The sequence below is a fragment of the Ambystoma mexicanum genome, chromosome 2p, assembly GCF_040938575.1.
Source record: "Ambystoma mexicanum isolate Mex_15411 chromosome 2p, UKY_AmexF1_1, whole genome shotgun sequence".
Lineage (NCBI taxonomy): Eukaryota > Metazoa > Chordata > Amphibia > Caudata > Ambystomatidae > Ambystoma > Ambystoma mexicanum.
Window position 1 is genome coordinate 968497249 of NC_090923.1, and position 24311 is coordinate 968521559.

Here is a 24311-nt window from a genome sequence, read left to right on the forward strand (position 1 = left end):
ATGGAATTTTTAAATGAACTTAGGTGAAAACCTAGGGTGTGTTCTTACTACCAATTTGCAGTTCACTGACTCTCCTTATGGAGGTGATAGCCACCAGGAAGGCCGTTTTATATGTGAGGTGTTTAAGGCTGAACTCAGGCAAAGGCTGAAAGGGGGTCCCCTGAGCATTGCAAGTAATATATTGTGGTCCCAGCTTGGCGGCGGGTTAGAAATAGGATGGTGGAGGGGGCGCAGGCAAGATGGCTGCCTGAGCTTGTAGCTCCATCCGTGGTCCCGATAATTCAGAGGAGTTTATAAGGAGAAGGGGGTCTAACCCCTATACAAGCCTCAGAAACCTGTAGCGGAATCCAATGCCAGATTGAAGAACTGACTCCGGAGGTACCCCCTGTGCCGAGCTATCCGATCCGAAGACTGGGTCAGCCCCTCCCCCACACCTGCTTCATATGCGGAACTGAAGGAGGAAGCTGCGGGACTGCAGGGCCGGCGTAATCAACCCCTCTCAGCAGCGTAATCATCCGGAAAATGACATGCCTGCTGGAGGAGACCTGGGGGGGGCCTTGCCCCGTGACACTGGCACGCTCCTGCGTAGATGCAGGGCCTTCCCTGGAGGCTCCACACGAGACCGACGTCTCCCCGTGAGCCAGCGGAGGAGGAAGGGTCCTCGTAGTATGGACCCCTGTGGGAAAGAGGAAAGTGGCTGCGACATCGACCTGGTGAGTGAAGCCCCCCCCTCCAACCACTGCTGCACCCATGTTGGAACGGCCCTCTCGGCTCGCACTGGGGGCTTGGCAATGACGGAGGCAGGACGGTGCCTGGGGACGGTGAAACACTGGCGTGCCCGAGAAATGCACACTGGCACCCCCGAGAAGCACTTGTGAAACACTCCTGCATACGAGGGGGTAGTCAACCCATATAACATAACGGGGGAAGGGGAGCGGGCTGAGAGGAGAGCCCCGCCCCAATCTTGTGGAGGCGAGACATTCCAACAGCACTGGCCTGCAAATCAGCAGTGGTGAAGCAGTGGATAGAAGCACAACAGAAAGGGGCAAAGGACACGCTGGGCATGATCTGAGGACATCTCAGGGGAACAGGTGTCTGGCTTTTCGCAGGGACAAATTGCACCGGAAAATGTCCAAGCACACCTGCAGGGTCCCTGAAACCCCCACTTCACTGAGGCATTGTGACTGAAACCCCCGCCTTGCAACTTACACCAAGAGACGTCTAACCCAGTGTCGCACCAGCCATCACGACGCTTGCAATTGCCCCAGCAATAGCAGCCGGGTAGGGGCTGGGAGTAACAGGCAAAAGTAGATTGGCACTCTACAAGGCTGTTCCTGCGAGCAGGTCGACCAGGAAGTCAGGAAGTGGCATTGGGGCTGGGGCTGGCTCGCTTCCATAGCGACATTGCCCATTGCCTGACATCGGGCTCTCGCACACCCGCTTGGGAGTTCACTAGGCCTCATGTCACGCCATCCCCCTGGCCGATCTGTAAGGGTAATACTTCACCGGAATCCACAACGCAGCGACATGGGGTCTGACAGACAGGACACAGGCTGATACCACCGCTAGAGCCGATTCCTCCCCCGAGGCAGCCCCTCGGACCGCCACACACCACCTACCGAGGGGGCCAGGACATTATCGAGGAGACAAGTGTGGTCTCAAAGGGGCCACACCCGCAAGCGTGAGGAGGACCGAAGTCTGGTGTTATACTTGGCCACCCTGACAACATCAAGGCTCGACCGCATGAGCTGGAAGGAGGCCCTGTCCAAGTATCAATTTCAGGCCGATAGCGGTGCGATAGCGTTGGGGGTCCCTCCTGCTCCTACCCCTGACTTGGGTACCATGCAAAGCAACATCCAGATGATTCTGGAAGAGATCTGGGGGGATATGGACAGACATGGGGGCCAAACTGGCGGATCTCACGACAAAAGTATCCACACTGGAAGATCGTATGGAGGGCATCGAAAAAAAACAAGCTCTCCACGGCGCTCCTGGAGGTCCATGGAGGTGCAGCGAAGTGAGGAAGAACTGCGTTTTAAGGTTGACGACGTGGAGAACCGGGAAAGATGGAACAACTTCTGCATTTTTGGCCTGGTGGAATCAGAAGGTGAAAGCCCTCTTGGTCTGGAAGGCAAGGTGCAAGACATAGGCCCTGATTCATGGAAGTGTTTTATAATGGCGCAATCCCATAGGAAAACGTTCCATGAATCAGGTCAATAATGCGGTTCGTCCTAGGGGCAGATGCAGTAGAGGAGATCACACTGGACAGAGTCCATCGTGCCGGGGGAGGTGGCAAGGGCCCACGCTCGGTGCTGGCATGGCTACACTACTACAGGGACAAGGTCAGTATTTTGGAAAAGCCAAGAACCTTCGGAGCATACAATATGGGGAATCCACGGTTGCTATCTTCCAGGACCTCTCAGCCCTCACCCTGTTAATGAGGAAAAAGGTGGCCACAAGAGAAGGGGGTCGGGTACCGCTGGGGTCCCCCCTTCTACCTGGCATTTGAGTGGAGAGGGAAAAAACATCTCGTATCTGAGGAAGACATCCAAAGGGTCACGGAGGAGCTAGTGAGTGGTGAAGCCGTTCCCTCGGGTGGTCGGACCGAGGGGGACCAGGACCCCACTCGAGGTCCTAGTGGCCTGGATATGCTCAGAGGGAAGACTAAGGTGAAAGGGTCCCGGAAGTTACAAAAAAACAGGCATCCCTCCTCCACCTCTGAGGGCCACTTATAGTGACTCTGAAATGGTTCTCTGAAATGGTTGACACGTTGTTGGTTGTGTTGCCCACGCAAGGGCATGGAATCTGCAGGGTACCGATTGGCCTGGACGCCCCGGCGGTACGGGCCTGCTCCCCAAGTTGTGTTGATGTTGAGGTCTCCCCTGAAAAGGGGACTTTATTTGCCAGTTTTTGTTAGTTGCTGGGGTGTTGATGGGCTCATGGCCCGGTTGGAACTGTATTGTGATGGGTGAAGGAGGAGGCAAGAAGGGAGGTAAGGAACAAGTTACTTACCTGTAACTGTTGTTCTCCAGCATGGGTCTGGCATGGATTCACATGCTCATGAATATTCCCCGTCGTCAGGCTGGGAATCCTCGGTAAAGAAAATTCAGTATCAGTTTCGTTTCTGATCTGTCTTTCGTAGTAGTAACCAATCACTGATTTCTGCGTCATACTGACCACAGCCAATGACTGCCATCTCCCTAAGCCCCGCCTCTGGCAGCCATCTTCAGATTTGGTAGCACGTGAAGTGGCAGTATGACCAAGTGAAGAGCCGCAGAGGGGTAGGCGGGAGGGTTCGCATGTGAATCCATGCCAGACCCATGCTGGAGAACAACAGTTACAGGTAAGTAACTTGTTCCTTCTCCAGCATGGGGTCTGGTATGGATTCACATGCTCATGAATATAAGAATACATAGCAGTACACACATGCACAACCACGGGAGGTGGCAAAAGGCTCAACATTAAGCAATACAAAAAACTCAACATTAAGCATCTCTTACCTCCTCACCAGGCTCACCTTAAGCGAACAGGTTGCGCAGCACTGCTTGGCCGACCCTGGACTCCTCCCTGGAATCCCGATCGACGCAGTAGAATCTCGTGAAGGTGTGCGTCGACCTCCACGTAGCAGTCCTGCAGATGTCCAGCAGGGGCACACCAGATAGGAACGCCGTAGTAGCAGCGATCGCTCTGGTCGAATGGGCTCTCGGACGGCCTGGCAGCGGTCGGTTAGCCAACCGGTGGCAGTGCATGATGCAGCCGGAGAGCCATCTGGAAATAGAAGACTTCGAGAGAGCCTTCCCTTGATTCACAGGTCCAAAGTTCACGAATAGCTGTGATGTCCTCCGGAAACTCTTCGTGCGGTCCACGTAGAACTTCAGCGCTCTAGGCACATCCAGCGAGTGCAAAGTCCTCTCGGCCGGCGACGAAGGAGACGGGAAGAAAACAGGTAACACCAGGGGCTCGTTAAGATGGAAGTCCGACGGCACCTTGGGCATAAAGGAGGGGTGCGTCCTAAGCACCACCCTCGAGGCATGGAAAGCCAAGTACGGTGCTTTGTAGTATAGAGCCTGGATCTCTCCCACTCGTCGTGCGAAGGTAAAGGCCACCAGGAATGCAGTCTTCCATGACACAAACTTCATCGGTGCGGAGTGCATCGGCTCGAATGGGGGCCCCCATGAGCCTGGTCAGCACCACGTTAAGTTCCCACGCCGGGGTCGGGGCCTTCATCGGCTGGAACGACCGGAACAGTCCTTTCATAAACTCTTTTACCAGTCGATGGGACCACAGGGACGTCCGTCCTATGGTTCTGGTATATCTGGAAATCGCCAGATGAATCTTAATGGAGGCATGGGCTAGCCCAGCCTTTGCCAGCGATAGCAGGTACGGCAGCACTTGAGGGGCCGTAATTCGTAGGGGGTTGATCTTCTGTGCTCGGCACTAGATAGAGAACCTCTTCAACTTGTGACCGTAGCATTTGAGAGTCGAGGACGCCCTGGCCTTTGCAAGAACCTCTCTGCAGTCGGCCGGTATATCGTACCCTCCAAACTCTAGCGCTGCAGAGCCAAGCCTGCAGGTTCAGCGACGCCGGGTCGTGGAAGATGGCGCCTCCTTCTCTGGAGAGAAGATCTGCGTCCGCCGACAGCTTGATGGGAGGGGACGTTGACAAGTCCAGAAGGTCCGGAAACCAGATCTGCCTCGGCCACACCGGTGCGACGAGGATCATCCTGCACCGGGACCTCTTGAGCTGGTTGATGAGTCGAAGCAGCAACGGCAACGGAGGGAACACATACAGGTATAGGCCGTCCCAGGGGAACGAGAACGCATCGCCAATGCTTCTCGGCTGGGGAAACCTGCTGGCGAACCTCTGGCACTTCGAGTTCGTCGCTGTTGCGAACAGGTCGATTTGGGGTTTGCCCCATCGTCGGAAGAGTTGATCCACCTGATCCTGGCGCAGCTCCCACTCGTGACACGCGCGCAGCTCCCTGCTGAGCGAGTCGGCGATGGTGTTTCTTTCTCCTGCCAGGTGGAAGGGAACCAGGAACATCCCCTGGGCGACCGCCCAGTGCCACAGATCCTGTGCCTCCTTGGATAGGGCTGGGGATCTGGTGCCTCCCTGCTTCCGTATGTAAAACATTGTCGTGGTGTTGTCCGTGAAGATCTGCACCACCTTGCCCTTGAGCGACGGGAGGAACGATTTGAGAGCCCAGAACACGGCTCGGAGTTCCAGGATGTTGATGTGCAGGAGCTTCTCCTCCGGGAGCCAGAGGCCTCTTGCGTGGAGATCTCCAGTGTGGGCGCCCCAACCTTCCAGGGAGGCGTCCGTCGTCACCGTCTCCTGGTACGCCAGCGTCTGAAAGTCCTTGCCCGCCGTGAGCTGCGCTCGAACGCCCCACCACTGAATCGCCCGCCGGAACACCTCGTTGAGGGGGACCCTGTCTTCGAAGGTGCCCGTCACCTGCATCCAACGGGCGTCAAGAAATTCTTGAAGAGGGCGCATCCGTAGTCTGCAGAGGCGCACCAGGTAGATGCAAGAGGACATCATCCCCAGGAGGGACTTGATGGACCTCACCCTGGCCACGTCCGTGGCTAGCAGGCGCTGCACTTTGCCCAGAATGGTCTTGGTCCGTTCTTCCAACGGTGCCGCCAGGCGCCTCACTGTATCGAGCTTCGCTCCCAGAAACAGGGCCACCTGCGACGGCACCAGGTGGGACTTTGGGTAATTTATGGCGAATCCCAGGTCTGAGTAGCTGGACGGTCCTCGCAGTGTGTTCGACGGCGAGTTCCCTCGTCCTTGAGCGGATGAGCCAGTCGTCCAGGTAGGGGTAGACCTGAATCCCCTGCAGGCGCAGCCGCGCCGCCACAGGTGCTAGGCACTTGGTAAAGACCCTGGGGGCCGACTTCAATCCGAACGGCAGTGCTCTGAATTGGTAGTGGCGTCCCTGGACGACGAACCTGAGGAACTTTCGGTGACTTTTGAGGATGGGAACGTGGAAGTATGCATCCTCCAGGTCCAACGACGATAGAAAGTCGCCTTCCTCCAGCTGTCCCAGCACGTGCTGGAGGGTGACCATCCTGAACTTTTGTGACCTGATGTATTTGTTCAAACGACGAAGGTCCAGGATGGGGCGCCAGCCGCCCGTCTTCTTCCTGACGAGGAAGTACCTTGAGTACACCCCAGAGCCCCGGAGCCTCTTCGGGACGAGCTCGATGGCGCCTCTCCTGAGCATCGCCCGTACTTCCAACAGCAGTTGCTGGACGTGATTTTCCTTCCTGGCCACAGGTGGAACGTGAGGGCACTTCTTCAGTGTCCTCTTACCAGGGTATCCAGCACCCAACGGTCGGTGGAGATGGACTTCCACACGCTGACGAAATTCGTCAGCCGGCCTCCCACCGGGGTGCTTCGGTGGGGGCCCGAGGCCACGGCCGGTTCAGTCCTGCTTGGAGGTGGTGGCCTTGCCACCCTTGCCACCTTGCCGACGGCGGCGAGGCGCTCCCTGCTTGCCGCGACCCCTGTAGGCCTCCTGAGACGAGGAGCGTGCCGCCTAGCGGTAGGACGACGAGCCACCGCTTGATCCCTTGGAGTCCCGCTGTCTGCCTCCGGAGCTCCGAAAGGGCCGTCGTTGCTGAAGGGCTCCTAGGGCGCGGGCCGTCTCCATGTCCGTCTTTATGGCTTGGAGGGATTCGTCCACCGCCTTCCCGAACAAGTTGCTGCCGTCGAACGGCATGTCCAACACCCTGGTCTGGACGTCCTGACGGAAGTCGATCGCCCGGAGCCAATCCCGTCGTCGTAGGCAAACTCCGTTGCCCAGCTGGCGGAACCCGGTATCGGCAATATCGGTTGCCACCGTTATGGCATGGTCCAACGCCACCTCGCCTTCCTGAAGTATTTCCAGGGCCTCGGACCTCTTGTCGTCCGGTAGGAAGTCCAATATGGGAGCCAGCTTAAACCAGAGCTCCCTGTCGTAACGGGCCACGATCGCCAGGGCGTTGGCTGCTTTGATCGTCGTCGACACCGACAAAATGACCCGTCGCCCCATGGCGTCCAACTTCCTACCCTCGCCGTCCGGAGGGGAATTCGACGTTGAGGCTCCTGACCCCGCCACTTTCTTCTTCGCCGCCGCCGAGACGACCGAGTCTGGCGTTGGCTGGGCCCTGAGGCACAGGGGAGCGGTCTCGGGGACCCGGTATTTCTTCTCGTACCGGTCCCGTTTGGCTGGTGCCTTGGAGGTGTTCTTGAGTACCAACAGGCCCTCCTCCCAGATGTCATCGATTAGAGGCACCGCGATGACAGTCTTCCTCTTGGCCTCCCGGCGCTGATAGAGGAAACCTTCCTTTTTCTGCTCCTCCGGGCAGAGCTGGAACAATTCGGACGCCCTGGCGATCATGGCGTGGAATGAGCCAATCTCGTCGGGCGGAGAGGCCCGTGCGACGGGAGACCCGTTCCGTCGTCGTCGCCGTCGCCCTCAGAACCCGTCGTCGAGCCCACCGCACCGTCATCTCCCGACTCGTGGGAGGATGAGGAGGGAACTGTAGGCCGTGCGAGTGGAGGAGAGGGTTGGGTCCTCTGTCGTTTGTTCTGAGAACTTCCCGACTAGCCAGGTTGCGGGTCCTCCGGCCTGGGCCGTGGTAATCTCGTCCTTATCTCAGGGAATAAGGACTTGATCGCAGACAAAATGGCCGCCGAGCTATCCTGATGCCTAGGTTCCGGCTGCGCCGGAAGGGAAGGCTGCTCTTCCTCGCCATCGTTATCTTCCTCGGTTATCTCCCGAGGATCTTCCTTACGGGATCGAACCTTCTCGAATTGGACTTCGAGATTCCTCACGGCCTCGGTCAGTTCCTCCTCCGAGGCTGACTCCGAGCTCGAGGAGGCTACCGTGCCCCCCCCTCGCTTCTTCCATCATGGTGGCCATGACGATGGGCTGAAAAGAGGATTCCCTCCTTGGCGGCAGGGAAACTCTAGTCCCATAGGCAGTCTCCGCTGGCGGGGTCTCTGCCGGCTTGGCCAGAGTCGCCGCGATCGCCTCGATAGAGGCCTTTGCCTGCTGGGTAGGGGCCTTCACCACCTTAGGTGCATCCCGGGCCTTCTCCTTGGGGGGAGGGGCGACGCCTCGCTCCACCTCTCCCGAGATCGGACGGGGCTTCTCCCGAAGCTTACCTGGGGTCTCGGACTTCCTCTTCCCCCGAACCGGAGCGCTGGCTCGTGGTTGACAGTGCCGGGGAAGGTGCGCCCTGCCTGGCGACCGAAGAGCCCGACCTTTCGCGCTCCCGGAGCCAGCGGACTCGCAGCGCTTGGCCTGGTGTTGGGCCCCCGTCGCCAGGGCGCCCGCACAGGACTTAGAAGCCCGCTCGGACCCTTTCTTCTTCTTCTCACCCGTTGAGCCCTTCTCCAACCAGCTGGCGAGACGGGATCGACAGTCCCTCATGGTCCGCTCCGACAAGTTCTTGCAGAACTGGCAGTCCTTCTCTACATGAGTCTTGTCCCCATGAAGACAGTAGAGGCATCGCAAATGCTCGTCCTCCTTAAACACATTCTGCAGCCCGCATCCAGGGCAGCTGCGAAACAGCTTGGGTCCGGGTGACGAACTTGCATCCTGGGCCATCTCGAAGTAGGCCGCAAATCTTCTGGAATCCTCCAAATGGTTGATCCGACGAAATCTTCACCCTTGAGGGGCGTAGTAAAATCCCGCAACGGGTACCCGTTAACGGGAGTAGAAACGGTGGAGCTTGAGGCTTGATTAACCAAAAAATGTGAAAATTCACCTGAAAAAGCGCGAAAACGCAGCAAAAGCTCGAGAGCTAAGCACGAGGACTCCCAACACTTGAACATGCGGTAAAAATCTGAAGATGGCTGCCAGAAGCGGGGCTTAGGGAGATGGCAGTCATTGGCTGTGGTCACTATGACGCAGAGATCAGTGATTGGTTACTACTACGAAAGACAGATCAGAAACGAAACTGATACTGATTTTTCTTTAAAGAGGATTCCCAGCCTGACGACGGGGAATATTCATGAGCAGGTGAATCCATGCCAGACCTCATGCTGGAGAAACGAGCAAATCTGATTCAGGTTTACTGGAATCCACAGATTGTAATCATACAGATATGAGGCTTGGGGTAGGAACCCCCCAACCCCCAACCAGCTGGATGGATGGCTCGTGGCTGGGGACGAGCTCCTGGTGGTTCGTTTACCGATCCCAACTAAGTTTTGGGAGTTGGAGGCGGACACCTCGGAAAGGGGTTGGGGTGGGAGGGATAATGGGGTGGGGTTGGGGTGTTAATGGGAGAGGGGGGATAAGGGGAGGGCGTTGGGCGGGAAGGTTTGTAAGGGGATCAGCCTGACTGGATTACGGTTCTTTGCTTCACAATGGGCTCCGAACAGGAAAGGTGGTGGAGTGGTTATGACAGACAGGGACAAGGATGATAACGGCTGAAATAAGGGTAGGCACACTGAATGTCAAGGGCCTGAACTCTCAGAATAAAAGATCATTGACCAGCAACATGTTTGGCAAGCAACAATTAACGGTTCTCTTCTTGCAAGAAACCCACTACAAACAAGGGAGGTAATCAGCAATGCGAGGGAAGGATATTGGGAGGAATTTTTGGCCTACTCATAAGAGTACCAAGAAGGAAGGGGTAGGCATACTCTTGGGTAAATCATTTCACCACACGGATGTGGAAACCAAACGGAGCTTCGGGGGAGGTTTCTCTGGGTTAAAGGCACTTGCGAGGGTGAACGGGGGAGGTTTCTCTGGGTTAAACGCACCTGCGAGGGTGAACGGATTACACTAGCCACCCTATATGCACCCAACGTAAGGCAGATATTGTTTCTAAACCAGATCTTCAGAGTGATGGACGACTGGGCAGAGGGAGCCATGATACTGGGCGGGGATTTCATTCTTATTTTGGACCCTCAGCTAGATTGGTGGTCAGCCAAGGGTGTGGGGACTCGGGGGGCCACCGGGGACAATGTAGCCCTGCAGACGCTCTTACAGGAACACTACTGGATGGATGTGTGGCATAGCTTTTGGCCAGGTCCAAGGGGATATACCTACTTTTCTCCCCCGCACCACACATACACAAGAATTGATCTCCTATTGATTTCAGAGGAGGGGAGAGGGGTGGTTGACACACCGAGAGTGGAAGCAATTACTTGTTCCGATCATGAGCTCCTGGTAAATTGCTCGTTGCCAACGCCCCCGAGAACCTCCCGATGGCGCTGTAATGATATGCCCTTAAGGGACGAGTTTTCAGAGACTTCCTGAGGGAGGAAATGGAAGCCTACTTTGAAATAAATAACAGAGACACCGACATGGTAATGGTGTGGGAGGCGGCAAAGGCCACTTTTCGGGGTCTCCTTATTGCTGAGGGCTCCCGATGCAAGCGAGAAAGAGGACTTATTGAGAGCAGGCTCTGTGAAGAATTGAAGGCTCTACGTGCCTGGCTCACATGTGAGGGGGAAGACTGGGAAGTCCTTCTGGGAGAAATGCAGGAGAACAGACAGGCACTACATACGATCCTCATAGGGGAAGTGATTAAGAGAATGAGATAGATACGACAACGGTATTATGAACAGGGGGACAGTGCGTGGACCCTTCTGGCACACAGAACAAGGGGGTGTAGGAAGGAAAGGAAGGAAGGCGGGACTTGTTAGGGATGAGGCGGGCAACATGTGCAAGACAGGGGAGGAAATAGTGGAATGTTTTGCAGACTTCTATAGAGAGCTATACACCAGACAGAAGGAAGAATCGATGGAAGACATTAGGGCATACCTAGTTCAGCACCCTCTCCCCAGACTGACAGTTTTGGAGCTTGAGGGCCTGGAGGGGGAAATATCGGAGGGTGAGGTGAAGGACACCATCAAGAGGTTGAAAATGGAAAAAGCACTGTGGGGTGATGGGTACACGGCTGACTTTTATAAACAGTGGCAATTTATCCTGGCGAAACCACTGGCCAAGCTGTTCAATCAAATTAGGGATCGGAACACAATCTCGCCAATGTTCCTTCAGGCTCTAATTGCAGTGATACCCAAGCCTGGGAAGGACTCGGCGGTTTGTGCCTCATATAGGCCCATCTCTCTCCTAAATCTAGATGCCAAGATCTTCCCAAAAATCCTGGCAACCCGCTTGGAGAGATACCTCCCTCGTTTGATTTATCCAGATCAGGGGGTATTTGTGCTGGACAGACAAGGCTCAGACAACATGCACAAGACCCTCCATGTTCTGAACTCGAGGCTGGTCCGGGAAGAGAGGCCCTTCTACTGGCTTTAAATGCAGAGAAGGCCTTCAACAGGGTCAGCTGGGCCTTTATGGGGGAGGTTTCCTCGTCTCAGGGCATGGGATCGAGGTGGTTGGCCTGGATGTCGGCCTTATACTCTGCTCCCTCTGCCAAGGTGGTGGTAAACAGGATTGAATCTGGGTCATTCTCCCTGGGAAGGGGCACAAGGCAGGGCTGTCCTCTGTCCCCCCTCATATACCCGTTGGTCATGGAACCCTGGGCGATCTCAGTTCGTAATGAGGAGGCGATCAGCGGAGTACGTATAGGGGACTCGCACTGCAAGGTTCGCTTATTTGCTGATAACGCATTGCTCAGATGGTGCCTCGGGTGCTGCAAGGTCTGGCACAATATGGAAACCTTTCTGGGTTCAAGGTTAATTTTGGAAAATCAGTGTCGTTCATAGCGGGTAATCTGCCGGACACAGAGGTAGAATATGTGGGAGGGCTCCCATTCCGAATTCAGAGGGATGGGTTTTTTTATTTGGGTATCCACGTGACATGCAGCCCTGACAACCTTTTTTCCAACAATTTTCCCCCTCTCTGGTCAGCAGTTAAGAGAGACGTGGAGAGGTGGGCAGACTCGGGTCTCTCGTGGATGACATGCTTTAACCTGGTGAAAATGCCGATTCTCCCCAAATTTCTATTTCTGTTCCAAATGCTCCCGGTGCAGGTACCCAAGACATTCTTAACGGAGACAAACCCTCTTATGTTTCCTTTGGATATATCATAGATCTCATACGAGGATATACATAGGATCTCATACGAGGTACTGACCAGACCCAAAGAAGAGGGGTTCCCAGAATTAGAGACATACTATAAACCTCATTTGTCAAAATTTTATTATTTGTCAAAAACCAAGATTTGATTTTAGTTTGTGAAATGACATAAGCATGCCTTTATAATTGTTCTTTGTTCTTTAGCAGCATGAAACTCTTCTAAAGTGTGTGGTTATTAATTCAACACAACGACAATCATAATGAATCAAGTATACATACCTTTGGGTTTACAACACTAATCCTGTGTAAATACTGCTTGATTCCAATACATTCCAACATTAACTTTTTGGAGTTTTGATGAATCTAAAACCATTAAAACACAGTAAAACAGATAGGAAATTAAACAGTGTTACTAGATGACTCCATGTCTCTGGGCAATTCAATTCAATGCAATACTTGTTTAAATATCTTTCCCAATTAATACTTCTCTATTCCCTCTTTATATATAAATAATTTAATATCATGTTTTCCATTTCACCCATTGCTTTTGTGATAATGTTATTTGTCTTATTGCTATAGGCTCTAAGTTTATCTTTCATTCTTTTAATTTGTTCCCTCCTTTATGCATGCATGTTCTTTTGCTTCTTGGGATTGTCTGATGGCGTTCCCAAATGCTCAGATTTATGGCAGGACCAAGACCGATTTGCACTTGGCTTGTGCTCTTTGTTAATGGTGCAGACAGGCCAAAGTATGATGCCCCTGAAGCTATGTGCATATCCAATGGTCACGCTTAATTCAATGCCTTCTATCGTTAAAGCTTTTGATTTCTTAGGTCACCCCTAAGTCAGAGATGATCCTTTGCTCACTGTTTGCAGGGAATCAAGCTGAACCTCAATGAGGCCTAACAAAGCACACACATTTTGCAAAGAGGGGACCTAGACTAGTTAGTTTAGGCTAAACTGCTCCCACTGGTGACAGGTGTGACAGATGGCCTCAAGAAAACACCAACTCCTAAAGATGTTTCAAGTGTTTTTATTATGAATTTAAAGGGGATCCAACTAAGAGCCATCCCTCTATCGCTCGACATCCCAAGATCTCCTTCCACACTAGCCCAGACTTTCCTAATCACCAAGATGGTCACAAGAGGTAGCTAACCCCTACTGTCTACAATCTTGCTGGCTAAAAGTGAGGGCATACAGGCAACCACCTTATCCATTTCACTTCCTCCAGTGTTTTCTGGGTGTATCCTAACCTGTTGTCCCATGACAAGAAAACTGCCCAGGTTTTACCCAATCCTCTCCCTTGCCCACTTATAATCCTTGCCCTGATGTCCTGTCCTTCCTTTCCCTTTCTTCTACTCACCTCTCTTTCCTTACTCCCAGTCTCTATTTTCTCCGTCTCCCTTCCTCCTGTGTTATTCCACCTTACATCTACCCTTACTCTCCCTCTACACCTACTCTTCTCCATGCACTACTCTCAACTCCTACGTCTGTCAGTTACCTTGCTTTCACTCTCCCAATCACTCAGCCTCACTTACTCTATGCTTCCACTTAATCTCACCCACTCACCTTACTCAGTAGATACAAAATCTCACACCTACATAGTACTTTCTCTCACCAACCAATAACTCACTTTACACATAAGCTCTATTACGCTCCTCTGCCGTCCTTCCTCCGCCTGGCCTCAGTCGACCTTCTCCTCCTTTGGTCTCACCCGAACAACCCACACTTCCTCCTTCTTCCCGTCCCTTTTGATCCTCCCTCCTCCCTGTCCATAATTTCTCCTTCTCAGCTGTTTTCCCAAGTTAATCTGTGCCTTGCAGAGTTACAGTGATGGCAAAACATAAAGCTCCCTTTAAGCCAGCCCCTCTTTACAAATGCAGATCTGCTGGTGTCTTGCAATTGTGGCACTCTGCAGCAAAAGTCAATTCCACAGTTCATAGCAGATAAGCGTCCTGATTGCTGGTTTGCCGTGAGCAAAGTGCCACCGGCTTGAGGTGCACCACCACATCTCTCATCAGTGGGTCACAAGATTCTTAACTTGTAGGAAGGACTTCTGGGCTTGATAGTCCTAAAGTGAGAAAGCACCTGCCAGCAAAGGGTGCGGTTTGTGTGGGGTAATTGCAAGTGGTACGCTCCAATTGTAACCAGGCACATGAGTGCAGGACAGAGAAAGAGGCCCTCCCAACTCTGTTACCTCAGCTCTGGTGCAGTACTGACAAACACCATGGTAGGCCTTTTTCCGCAAGCTGAGAGGGATTCACATCCCCCTTTGTCTGGATAAGGGACCTTACTATGCCAACAGAATAAGACTGATTTGTATATGGTTAATCCCATTTTGTAATGGTACAGAGAAAATAAGAAGGGGCACTGTAGAAGGCTGCCCAGAGCAATGTCAGAGTTTAGGTTAAATTAAATGCCTTCCACCCATCATCTTTTAACTTAAAGAATAGAATAGAGGCTTGCAATTGGTAACAACAGTGGACAACTTTCTAATGCATTCAGGTAAGGTATTCACAAACAACCTTTTCCAAACACTTGGCTTCTGCAAAAGTAATTTTCATGACAATTTTTAACATATTTGTGAGAACACACAAATAACAATACAGGCCAGAAACTGGTCATTTATTTTCAAAATTAGAAAAATAATTGTGACAAGGACACGATACTGGCACTGCTTGTGGGTTCTCTAAAACTTTCTAACAGCTTTTGCTTTCAAAAATCTATAACAGACATACAAAATGTCCAATAGATGGAGAAGGAGAAGCGAAAGAAATCAGCAACTTTTGCCCTTAGTAACAGCACAGAGAGAAAGTGCAATCTGAGGAACAGGTGGTAACGATAGGGGACAAATAGTACTGTACTATTTAAAGAAAATACTTTTGAAATAACCACATTGAAATTGATTTCAAATTCCTCTGAGCACCCAATAAAGCCATTATAAACTACAAGATGCAGGGTGTGAAACCTCAGAAAACAGAATACACAGCACCAACAAAAAATTAGAGCTTCCAATCCAACACAATCTGGTTCTAGATCTCTCACATTATTATTATCTATTAGGGTATTTACTGAGCGTGGACCTAGCTTTGGGAAGCAACAGAACGCTTTAGAATCATAGGGGGGAAAAACACGACTTGTTAGGAAACACCAATATCAACAGCTATACACCTGAGGGATCACCCCGCATGACCGAATAATTACCACCGGTATGGTTGCAGCTATACTCGTTTTGAGGAAACAGTAATTTACATCACTTTGTCGAAAAAAAGGAATAATGGCTGCCTTCAGAAACAAGTGCGGTAAGAAATACGCGAAGAAAAGCCTTGCTGAGACTTCAGGTAAGCACATATGTAACTACTTCTTTCTTTCCTTTTTACAAGTTCATTCATTCATTAAATACCTTGTTATGCAGGTCTTTGGAAAAATTGTTCAAGAGGACTGCTGAGAAAAACTTTAGGAAGAATACACTGCGACCGCAGACGAAGGCTGCTGAGAGAAGAAATGCTGCGGCTGCGACGGAGCTTCTGACAGAAGATGCAGAGACTACGAATATAACAGCGGACTCAGGAAAATACTTGGAAAATACTTCGGTTCGGTAAGGCTTTACAATTCTACTGCCATTCTGTTGATTTTGCTGTGGAAATTAATATCTTTGACTCTTTTTCTTCTATTGACAGGTTCTGTCAGAAATCGCTGGAAGCGTTACCCGCAGTCAGCGGAGAAGACACGAAGCAAGAGCTTTGGCTGAGGCGGGCCTTAAGTAGCTCCCTCTGCAACAGGTGTAGAATGCACTGTGAGTTATCTAGCTGCAGCCATGTTCAGGGTAGGGAAGGCAATGTGAGTGTAATGTGCCTATGGGTACAATGCTAGGAGTGAGATAAATGTCTCTTGCGCCAAGCTTGAAGCCACTGCTGACCCACTGATGGATCTGAAGTTCCTTGCCTCCCTAGTTTTACTGAATGGAATCTGTATTCCTGTGCTGGGATCGTGACAGTTGGCCCAAACCGGGGTCTTCCCATCGAACAACACTGAAGAGGGCCATCCGCTGTCCTTCCTCGGGGGATCCCCACCACGCTCCAGAGTCCCGCTTGAGGAAGATCTGAGAGTTTTGGTGAGTCGGGAGCACAGATAGGCGGCAGTCCAAATGGAAGAGCGTGGGAGTCCGGCAACGGGCTGAGGACTTGAGGGTGTCCCCTTTGCCTCTCCTTTTCACACAAGAGGCTCTGACCCTTCGGGAGGCAATAAGGCATAGACTGTGGAGGTGCTTCTACGCCCCCTCCCTGAACAGTGAAAGGGAATAGTTTCTTACCTGTAACGCCATTTCTCCAGCATTGGTATCTTTCATGGATTGACATGCTTAGAATATTCCCCGTCGACAGACTGGGAACCCTCGGTAAGCTTATAAAGCCGTTTCCCATAGGAAAACGTTCGACACTTTCGTGTCCCATCTACGTAAGTTTTGGGCCGCAGACGCACGCCCCACTAGGACATAGTGGTATAAATGCCCCGCCCCCGCGGCTCCCTTCAGATTCCGACCCCTCCAAAGCAGAATGGGGTGAAACCAAGAACTACAAGACTATTGCATTTAGGGGAGGCCGGCGGGCGCATGTGAATCCATGAAAGATACCAATGCTGGAGAAATGGAGTTACAGGTAAGAAACTATTCCCTTCTCCAGCATTGGATCTTTCATGGATTCACATGCTTAGAATAGAATGCACAGCAGTGATCCTGAAAAAGGAGGAGGTGTGAATGTAATCCAGCACCCACCCAATCCTGCATATAGCGAATCACGTTTACATAAGATTTGAATTTAAAGTGTGCCACAGTAACTGCACAGAGCAATATCCATATAAAGCTATAACAGTATACATAAACCTACATTTATATCTATATATATATCCATACATATATATGTCCAAATCAGCATAGACCCTTCTTGAAAAAGGACTTACCTTATTGAAATAGATGTTGCAATACTGCTCTTCCCATTTGTATTTCGTCCGCATGCTGTCGTTTGAGGCAGTAGTGGCGGGTAAATGTGTGAGGCACGGACCATGCTGCCGCCTGGCAAATGTCTGTCAGTGGTACCCCTGCCCACAACGCCGTCGACGACGAAGTCGCCCTGGTTGAATGAGCTCTCGGACGTCCTTGTAGCGGTTTTCCCGCTTTTGAATGACAGAAGGCAATCGTCGACGAGACCCATCAGGCCAGTCCCTGTTTTGAAATGGCCTTCCCTTTCGCCGAAGGGCCATTTGCAACGAAGAGTTGCTGCGTAGATCGAAGTTGTTGAGTTCGATGAAGGTAAAATTTTAGAACTCTCTTGACATCCATGGTATGTAGGACCTTTTCCGCAGCCGCTCAGGGGGTCGGGAAGAAGGTGGGCAGGACAATGGATGATTGCTTATGATAAGTTGTAGGAATTTTTGGGATGAAACGAGGACTTGTTGACAGAATCACTTTGCCCTTGAAAAATCTGAGGTACGGAGGGTTTATGACCAACGCTTGCAACTCCGAGATCCGTCTAGCTGATGTTATAGCTATTAGAAAAGCCACTTTCCATGACAAGAACTTCATCGACGATGTGGCCATTGGCTCAAAGGGTGGTTTCCTTAACCCTGCTAGCACTATATTCAGGCTCCACGTTGGTGGAAAACGTTTAACCAGAGGGAATGTCTGGAACAAACCTCTCATGAAGTGTTTCACTAACCTGTCGCTAAACAAGGGAGATGACTTCCTTCTTCTTGTGAACCTAGAGATGGCCGCCAGATGAACCTTTAGTGATGAAAAGGACAATCCGCTTTTTGCTAGGTGTAGTAGATATGGAAGAAGCTGTTCCGGAGTAACCCTCAGAGGTTGCCTTCCCTCTGTCCTTGACACCACGCACAGAATCTTCTCCACTTACACCTGTAGGACTTGTTGGTGGAAGGGGCTCGTGCAGCTTGTAAGATCCTCCGACAGTCCGAGGAAATGTTCAAGGCACCAAATTCTGAAAAGTCAGGAGCCAAGCTGTGAGATTGAGACTGTCTGGATTGTGATGCCACACTGTTCCCTCGTCCCGGGACAGGAGGTTGGGAACCTTCAGGAACGTTATCGGATGATCCACTGACGGGTGAAGCAGGTCGGAAAACCACAGTTGCCTCGGCCAACACGGTGCCACCAGGATGACTCAGCACCTGTACCTGCCTATCCATTGCAGAGTTCTCCGTATCAGAGGAAACGGAGGGAAGGCGTAGAGGAACTTGTCCGTACACGGGAAGGGGAGCGCTTCTCCCAGCGAAACCTTCGTGTGGCCACCTGCTGGCATACATCTCGCACTTCTTGTTCCTCTTTGTGGCGAAGAGATCCAACGGAGGCCGTCCCCATTTCTCGAAGACCTTCGACAATTGACCGATGTCTATTTCCAAATCGTGAATCTGGTCCATATTTCTGCTGAGCGAGTCCGCCTGTTCATTCCTTACTCCTGGAAGGTGATGAGCTACGATGGATATATCGTGTTTCAGAGCCCAGTGCCACACCTTCTGAGCCTCGATGGAAAGGGTTCTGGATCGTGTTCCGCCTTGCTTCCTCAAGTAAAACATTGCCGCGGTCTTGTCCGTCAAAACTCTCACTGTGGACCCTCTGATGTGAGGCAGGAACGCACTCAGGGTCCAGCGCACTGCTCTCCGTTCCAGAACGTTGATGTGCAGGAGAGATTCCCTCTGAGACCAACGGCCTTGTGTTTGCAGAGTGCCCATGTGTGCCCCCCAGCCAGTTAGGGATGCGTCCGTCACTATGGTTAACAGAAACTCCGGCTCGTGTAGGGGTACTCCTTTGGTTAGATTCTGGACGCTTTTCCACCACTGAAGAGCTAATAGGAGCTCGTCGTCGTCGACGGTCAGCTTGTCTGACCAGAGGCCTTGAGCCTTCGTCCATCGGTCCGCCAGAAACTGTTGCACTTGCCTCATTAACAGGTGGCAGTTGCCCACAAGAGGAATGCAGGACGCCATAGCGCCCAGGATCGATGTATATTTTCTCACTGACAGTCTGGTATTGATTTTTCAACTGACCTGCAAATCGACTGAGTTTGGTGATCCTGTCGAGGGATGGTCTCACTAACCCTGACTGGGTCTCGAACTGTGCGCCCAGGAACACCAAGCTTCTTGACGGTGTTAACTAGGATTTCTCGAAGTTTATCGCAAACCCCAGCCATTGTAAGAGGTTCATGGTGGCCTGCAGACTCCTGTGCGTCGACATAGGGGAGGACCCCCTCACCAACCAGTCGTCGAGATACGGGTATACATGATGGCCTTGCCTTCTCAGCCAGGCTGCCACCGGGGCCAAACATTTCGTGAACGTTCTGGGAGAAGATTTCAGTCCAAAGGGAAGTACTGTGAACTGGTAGTGAGTCCGCCCTACCACAAACCTTAGGAACTTCTTGTGTCGCCGACACATCGGTATGTGGAAGTACACGTCCTGCAGGTCCAGAGACGCCAGAAAATCTCCTTCTTGAACTGATCGGATCACTTCTTGGAGCGTGAGCATCTTGAACTTTATGCTTTTCAACGATTTGTTTAGCTTGCGCAGGTCTAGGATGGGACGCCACTTTCCGTTTGGCTTTTTCACCACAAAGTATCGGTAATAAACCCCTTGACCCCTTTGTGACGAAGGAACCAACTCTATAGCACCTTTTTGTAGCATAAGTGCTACTTCCTGCTGCAATACGCTCAGATGGGATTGAGCTACAAACGCCGGTTGAGTGTGCAGAGGGTTGCTTTTGAATTGCAGGGAATGTCCGTATTTTACAGTGTCCAACACCCATTGATCCGTTGTTATTTGCTCCCATTCGTTGATGTTACTTGATACTCTGCCCCCCAGAACGTTCCGATGCCCGTCATTGCTGGTTCCTGGTCTGCTTATCCCTCGTCGACGATGAGTAACCTGTTCTCTTCTTGGAGGCCTGGTAGTCCCGGCGACGTTTAGCCGCTTGCGAAGCTCGTCTGTATCCCTGGGAGGGGTATGCTGGCCTACTGAAGGATCTGTCCCTCGATGCCGAGAATCTGGAATTTCCCGATGCTCCCCTGAAGGGACGAAAAGACCGGAAACTCCGACCAGTCTGGAGGGCCCCCCCAAGGAACACACTGTGTCCGAGTCCTCTTTCTTGCCCTTCAGGGCTTCGGCCACCTTCTCGCCGAAGAGGTCTCCTTCATAAGGCATATCCACCAGTACCTTGTACTGCACCTCCGGTCGGAAGTTGGTGCATTTTAGCCATGCCTGCCGTCGGAGAACCACACCGTTATTCACCTGCTTAAACCCCGACTCCGCGAGGTCCACTGCGATGTTTATGGCATGATTGGAAGCCTCTTCACCTTCCCTGACCAGTAACATAGCCACTTTGCGATGTTCATCCGGAAGGTGTTCCAGTATAGGAGCCAGCCGGTGCCACATCTCCCTGTCGTATCTGGCAACTATGGCTAGAGAATTGGCCGCTTTCACTGTGGTAGCACCTACCGACAGCACTTTTTTGCTGAAAGCATCCTGTCGTCTGGCATCACTTTCCAGGGGTGGGGGGGGATGTGGGGGTTGTGCACTTGTGCTGGGCCCTCGCCTTCCTCGCCGCCGATACCACTGTGTCAGGAGTTGGTTGGGAGGAAAGGCACTTGGGGGTAGAGTCCGGGGCCTTACATTTTTTCTCTAGACGACCCTTTATCGCTGGTTCCGAGAAAGGGTGGCGCATGGTCTGCAATCCTTCCTTCCACACATGATCCAGGATGGGTACTGAAAACACTGACCTTCTCCTTTTCCCCCCCATGTGGTCGAAAAGAAAAAACAGTCCTTTTTCTCTTCTTCCTGGGCCAGCCCGAATTCTGTACAAGCCCTGGCCATCGTGGTGTGAAATGACCCAATATCATCTGGGGGAAGACGGCTGAGCCGGGCTCCTTTGGGTTTCCAATTCTGCTTCGGACTCCCAGGTTGGATCCCTGGAGGGCGAAAGGGAGACAACTGACGGGGCTCTGCTGTCCGAGTCCGAATCCATCAGCTCCCCTTTCTCGCGGCGTGGGGCCGAGAGGTTTGCATCCGGCGGCACTGCCGCGGGGGTTGAAGGCGGTGGTCGACAAGACGGGCCCGGGTCGTCGACGACCGACCTGGCCGGAGTTGTTCGAGGTAGTCTGTCATCCAGTGTCTTCAGCAACGTTTGCAACGTGGATAAGACTTCCAATGACAAAAGTGACTGTGGATTGAGCAGAGAGGTAGAACCCGGAATGCTCCCGGAGAGAGGCCTGGTAACTTGTAACCCTAGGTCTGCAGGGCCAGCTATTCTCACATCCTCGTCTCCCGAGGACACCGACAAGGCCTCTTGCTGCAGAAGTGCCTCTGGCAAAATTGGGTTGTATACCTCTGGCCTCCAGGCCTCTTGCGGGATCTCCGTCGACAAAGCGATAGTCGGCTCCGTCATCGTCGTCGTCGTCTGCGGTCCAGGAACGGTTGAAGCCAACTGCGTCAGCAGCAAAGAAGTAGTCGACGACTGTCCTACCGTCGACGACAGTGGTGGTCGTGCAGGCCTATGCGGCGTTCCCGCCTTTTCCGAACTCTACCTGCGTTTCTCTGCATCTCGACTCGAGGCCAATCTATGACGATCGCCTGAGGAGGATTTAGATTTTTATTTTTCGTCTTTCCTCGCTGAAGATGAGGATGATGAGGCCTTCTTCGAAGAAGAGCCCTTGGAATGGCCTTCCGATGATTCTCTCTCTGCCGGTCGCGATTTCTTCACCGGGGGTTCCGACGACGTTGAGCGGCGCAGGGCCCCTGAAGATTTTGACACTGAGGCTGCGCTGCGCGTAGAGCCCACCTCCGGAGGAGGGAATGCCCCCGCTCCATCGTTCAACCATGCCACGAGTCTTCGACTCCGATCTTTAAGAGTCTTCTGGGAGAAGCCCTTACATGTGTCACACTTGTCTGCCGAATGATGAGGGTGTAGACAGTATATGCTGTCCATATGTCTGTCCCCCTCGTACACCTTCAACCCGCACTTAGCGCACGGGCGGAACAGCGCTTTTCCCGACATCAGGAGAAAAACTGCAACAGCACAACCTAAACCAAATAGACTACACAAGGTGCTCCCACTACTTTGGAGACGGATGAAATCTGAAGGGAGCCGCGGAGGAGGGGCATTTATACCGCTACGTCCTAGTGGGGCGTGTGTGAGTGGGCCAAAACGACGTAGATAGGACACGAAAGTGTCGAAGGTTTTCCTATGGGAAACTGCTTTATAAGCTTACCGAGGGTTCCCAGTCTGTCGACGGGGAATATTCTAAGCATGTGAATCCATGAAAGATCCAATGCTGGAGAAACACTGAAATCCCTGCGTGTCGCACCTGCACTAAACACGGCCAGCACCCCTGCACCTGCAGTCTATGGGGGGGGGCCCGGACTGCACATATAGGCCCTCATTACGAGTTGGGCGATATCCCAGCTGTAATACCGCCCAACTGTAATAGCGTTAGCGCCAGCTGGTCCGGTGTTATTACCACTGGATCACGGGTTGGGCATTATCAGTAAATCCCCGTTGGACCAAATGCAGCATTTTTGGCGCTAATACAGCTGCCGGTAATAGCACCGAAAACAGAGCGCTAAATGGGATTTTCACCTTCAGAAAACAGCTGAAGGTAAAACAGCACATTTAGAGCCCAACTCGTGATCGGGCCAGCCCTTAAATGTGGCTGTAATACTGCTACTGCCGAATTTAAAGGCTTCCGCCCAACTTGTGATAAGGCCCATAATCTTGTGTGTGCTTTAACAGCCGACATCCAAACATGGGGGACTCCACCCCTCCCATCAACCCCACCGCCACTTGTCAACCAAAGTGGAGTTTCTGAGCTGAGGCAACTGAGGCCCAGGGCCATTACAATGGAGCATTCTTCATGTCCTAAGGAACACAAGGCTTCTGTACCTCCAGGACTCTCCTGGCTGCAACAGGTTGGACCTCAGTGGGGATTGGGGGGGAGAGGGGGTCCACAGAGCGCAGGCCAGTCTGGGGTTCCCCAGGAGTGGGGTGAATGTTGACTCCCCCGCACATGTTGACTGGCTGGAAAACAGTATTGGACGTGGAAGGTTGCGCCCAGATCTCTGGCTTTAACTAAAAGAGCCTAGGCTGATTCTAGGTCCTGAGGGGAGACCTACATGTGTTGGAAGGCCGCTCTGCAGGAGTATAGAAGTGAGACAACGCCTCCAGTCCAGCTTGGAGAGCACCCGACACCGTTCCCCGCCATGGCGGAAGATGGAATGTCCACAGCAGCCTTAATGGATGAGATTAGGGGCATCCGCACCGATATCGGTTGGAGGATAGATGGACTTCACAGAAAGGTGGAAGCGATTCATAGCAGACTGGAGGGATTGGAGACCAATCAGGCCTCAGTGGACATCCTAGAAACCCAAATGGACATGCGTGTGTCAGAACTGGAGAGGAGAGAAGAAGAAATCACCTTGAAGATGGAGCAGTTCAAAAATCGGGAGAGGCGGAACAACCTAAGGTTCTTTGGCTTTCCGGAAAAAGAAGGGGAGATGGAAGGAGACATCCGAGCGATTAATGAAATGATCAAGACGATTTTTTCACGAGGACAATACCACATTCCTGGTGATCAACCAGGCCCATCGAGCGGGAGGGGGATCTAGTGGTCCTGCTCAATCCTGCCGAGATTCCACTACTATGCAGAAAAATCCAGGATGTCAGAGAAGGCTAGGAGAGTGGGCCAAGATGATTAGGGCACAGCCCACATCTCTATATTTCAAGACTTCTCCTCCTTTACTCTGTCTAAAGGACAACAATGTGGCCCCCTAACTAGGTAGTTTAACTCTCAGGGGGTCAAATATAGGTGGGGTTCCCTTTTTAAATGCCCCTTGAACTAGAGGGGTCCAAATACAAGTTGATCACGGAATACGATATTCACAAGGTTTGTGGGGAGTTGTTGACCGAGGAGGAATTAAGGATGCCAACAGGTCCACTGGTGGGGATGGAGAAAGGGGACAGGAGAAAGAAGGAAGGACCTTGTGATAGACCGCGGATCCAGGGGGCTCGTAAGTACAAGGAATTGATCCTCCCCCACCCCCGGCATGATCCTCAGGGTGTTTGCTGGCTCAAAGAAGGTGTTTAAGGATATATATTTAGTGGACCCGGGGTACGCATTTTAGCGGCTTGGGGGAGTGGGGAAGGTTCTAGCTTCCTGGGATACTGAGCAGGCGTGGGGGAGGGATCCAGGGGAAAGTGGTGGACATTTGTGGGAATGCCCCTTTGTTGTGGTTTGCACTGCAGGTGCGGGGATATGTGAGGGGGGCATGGGAAGGAAGC

General features: G+C 52.3%; 1 protein-coding gene across 2 annotated transcripts in view; it reads right to left on the reverse strand.

The window, feature by feature from the left end:
* Nucleotides 1-24311, reverse strand: part of TOP6BL (TOP6B like initiator of meiotic double strand breaks) — a 1011792-nt gene that overhangs the window by 781001 nt on the left and 206480 nt on the right. For both annotated transcript variants that reach the window (XM_069643061.1, XM_069643062.1), the window contains exon 5: nt 12266-12349. In XM_069643061.1, the coding sequence (XP_069499162.1) occupies nt 12266-12349 (84 nt within the window). The remainder of the gene's footprint in view (nt 1-12265; nt 12350-24311) is intronic.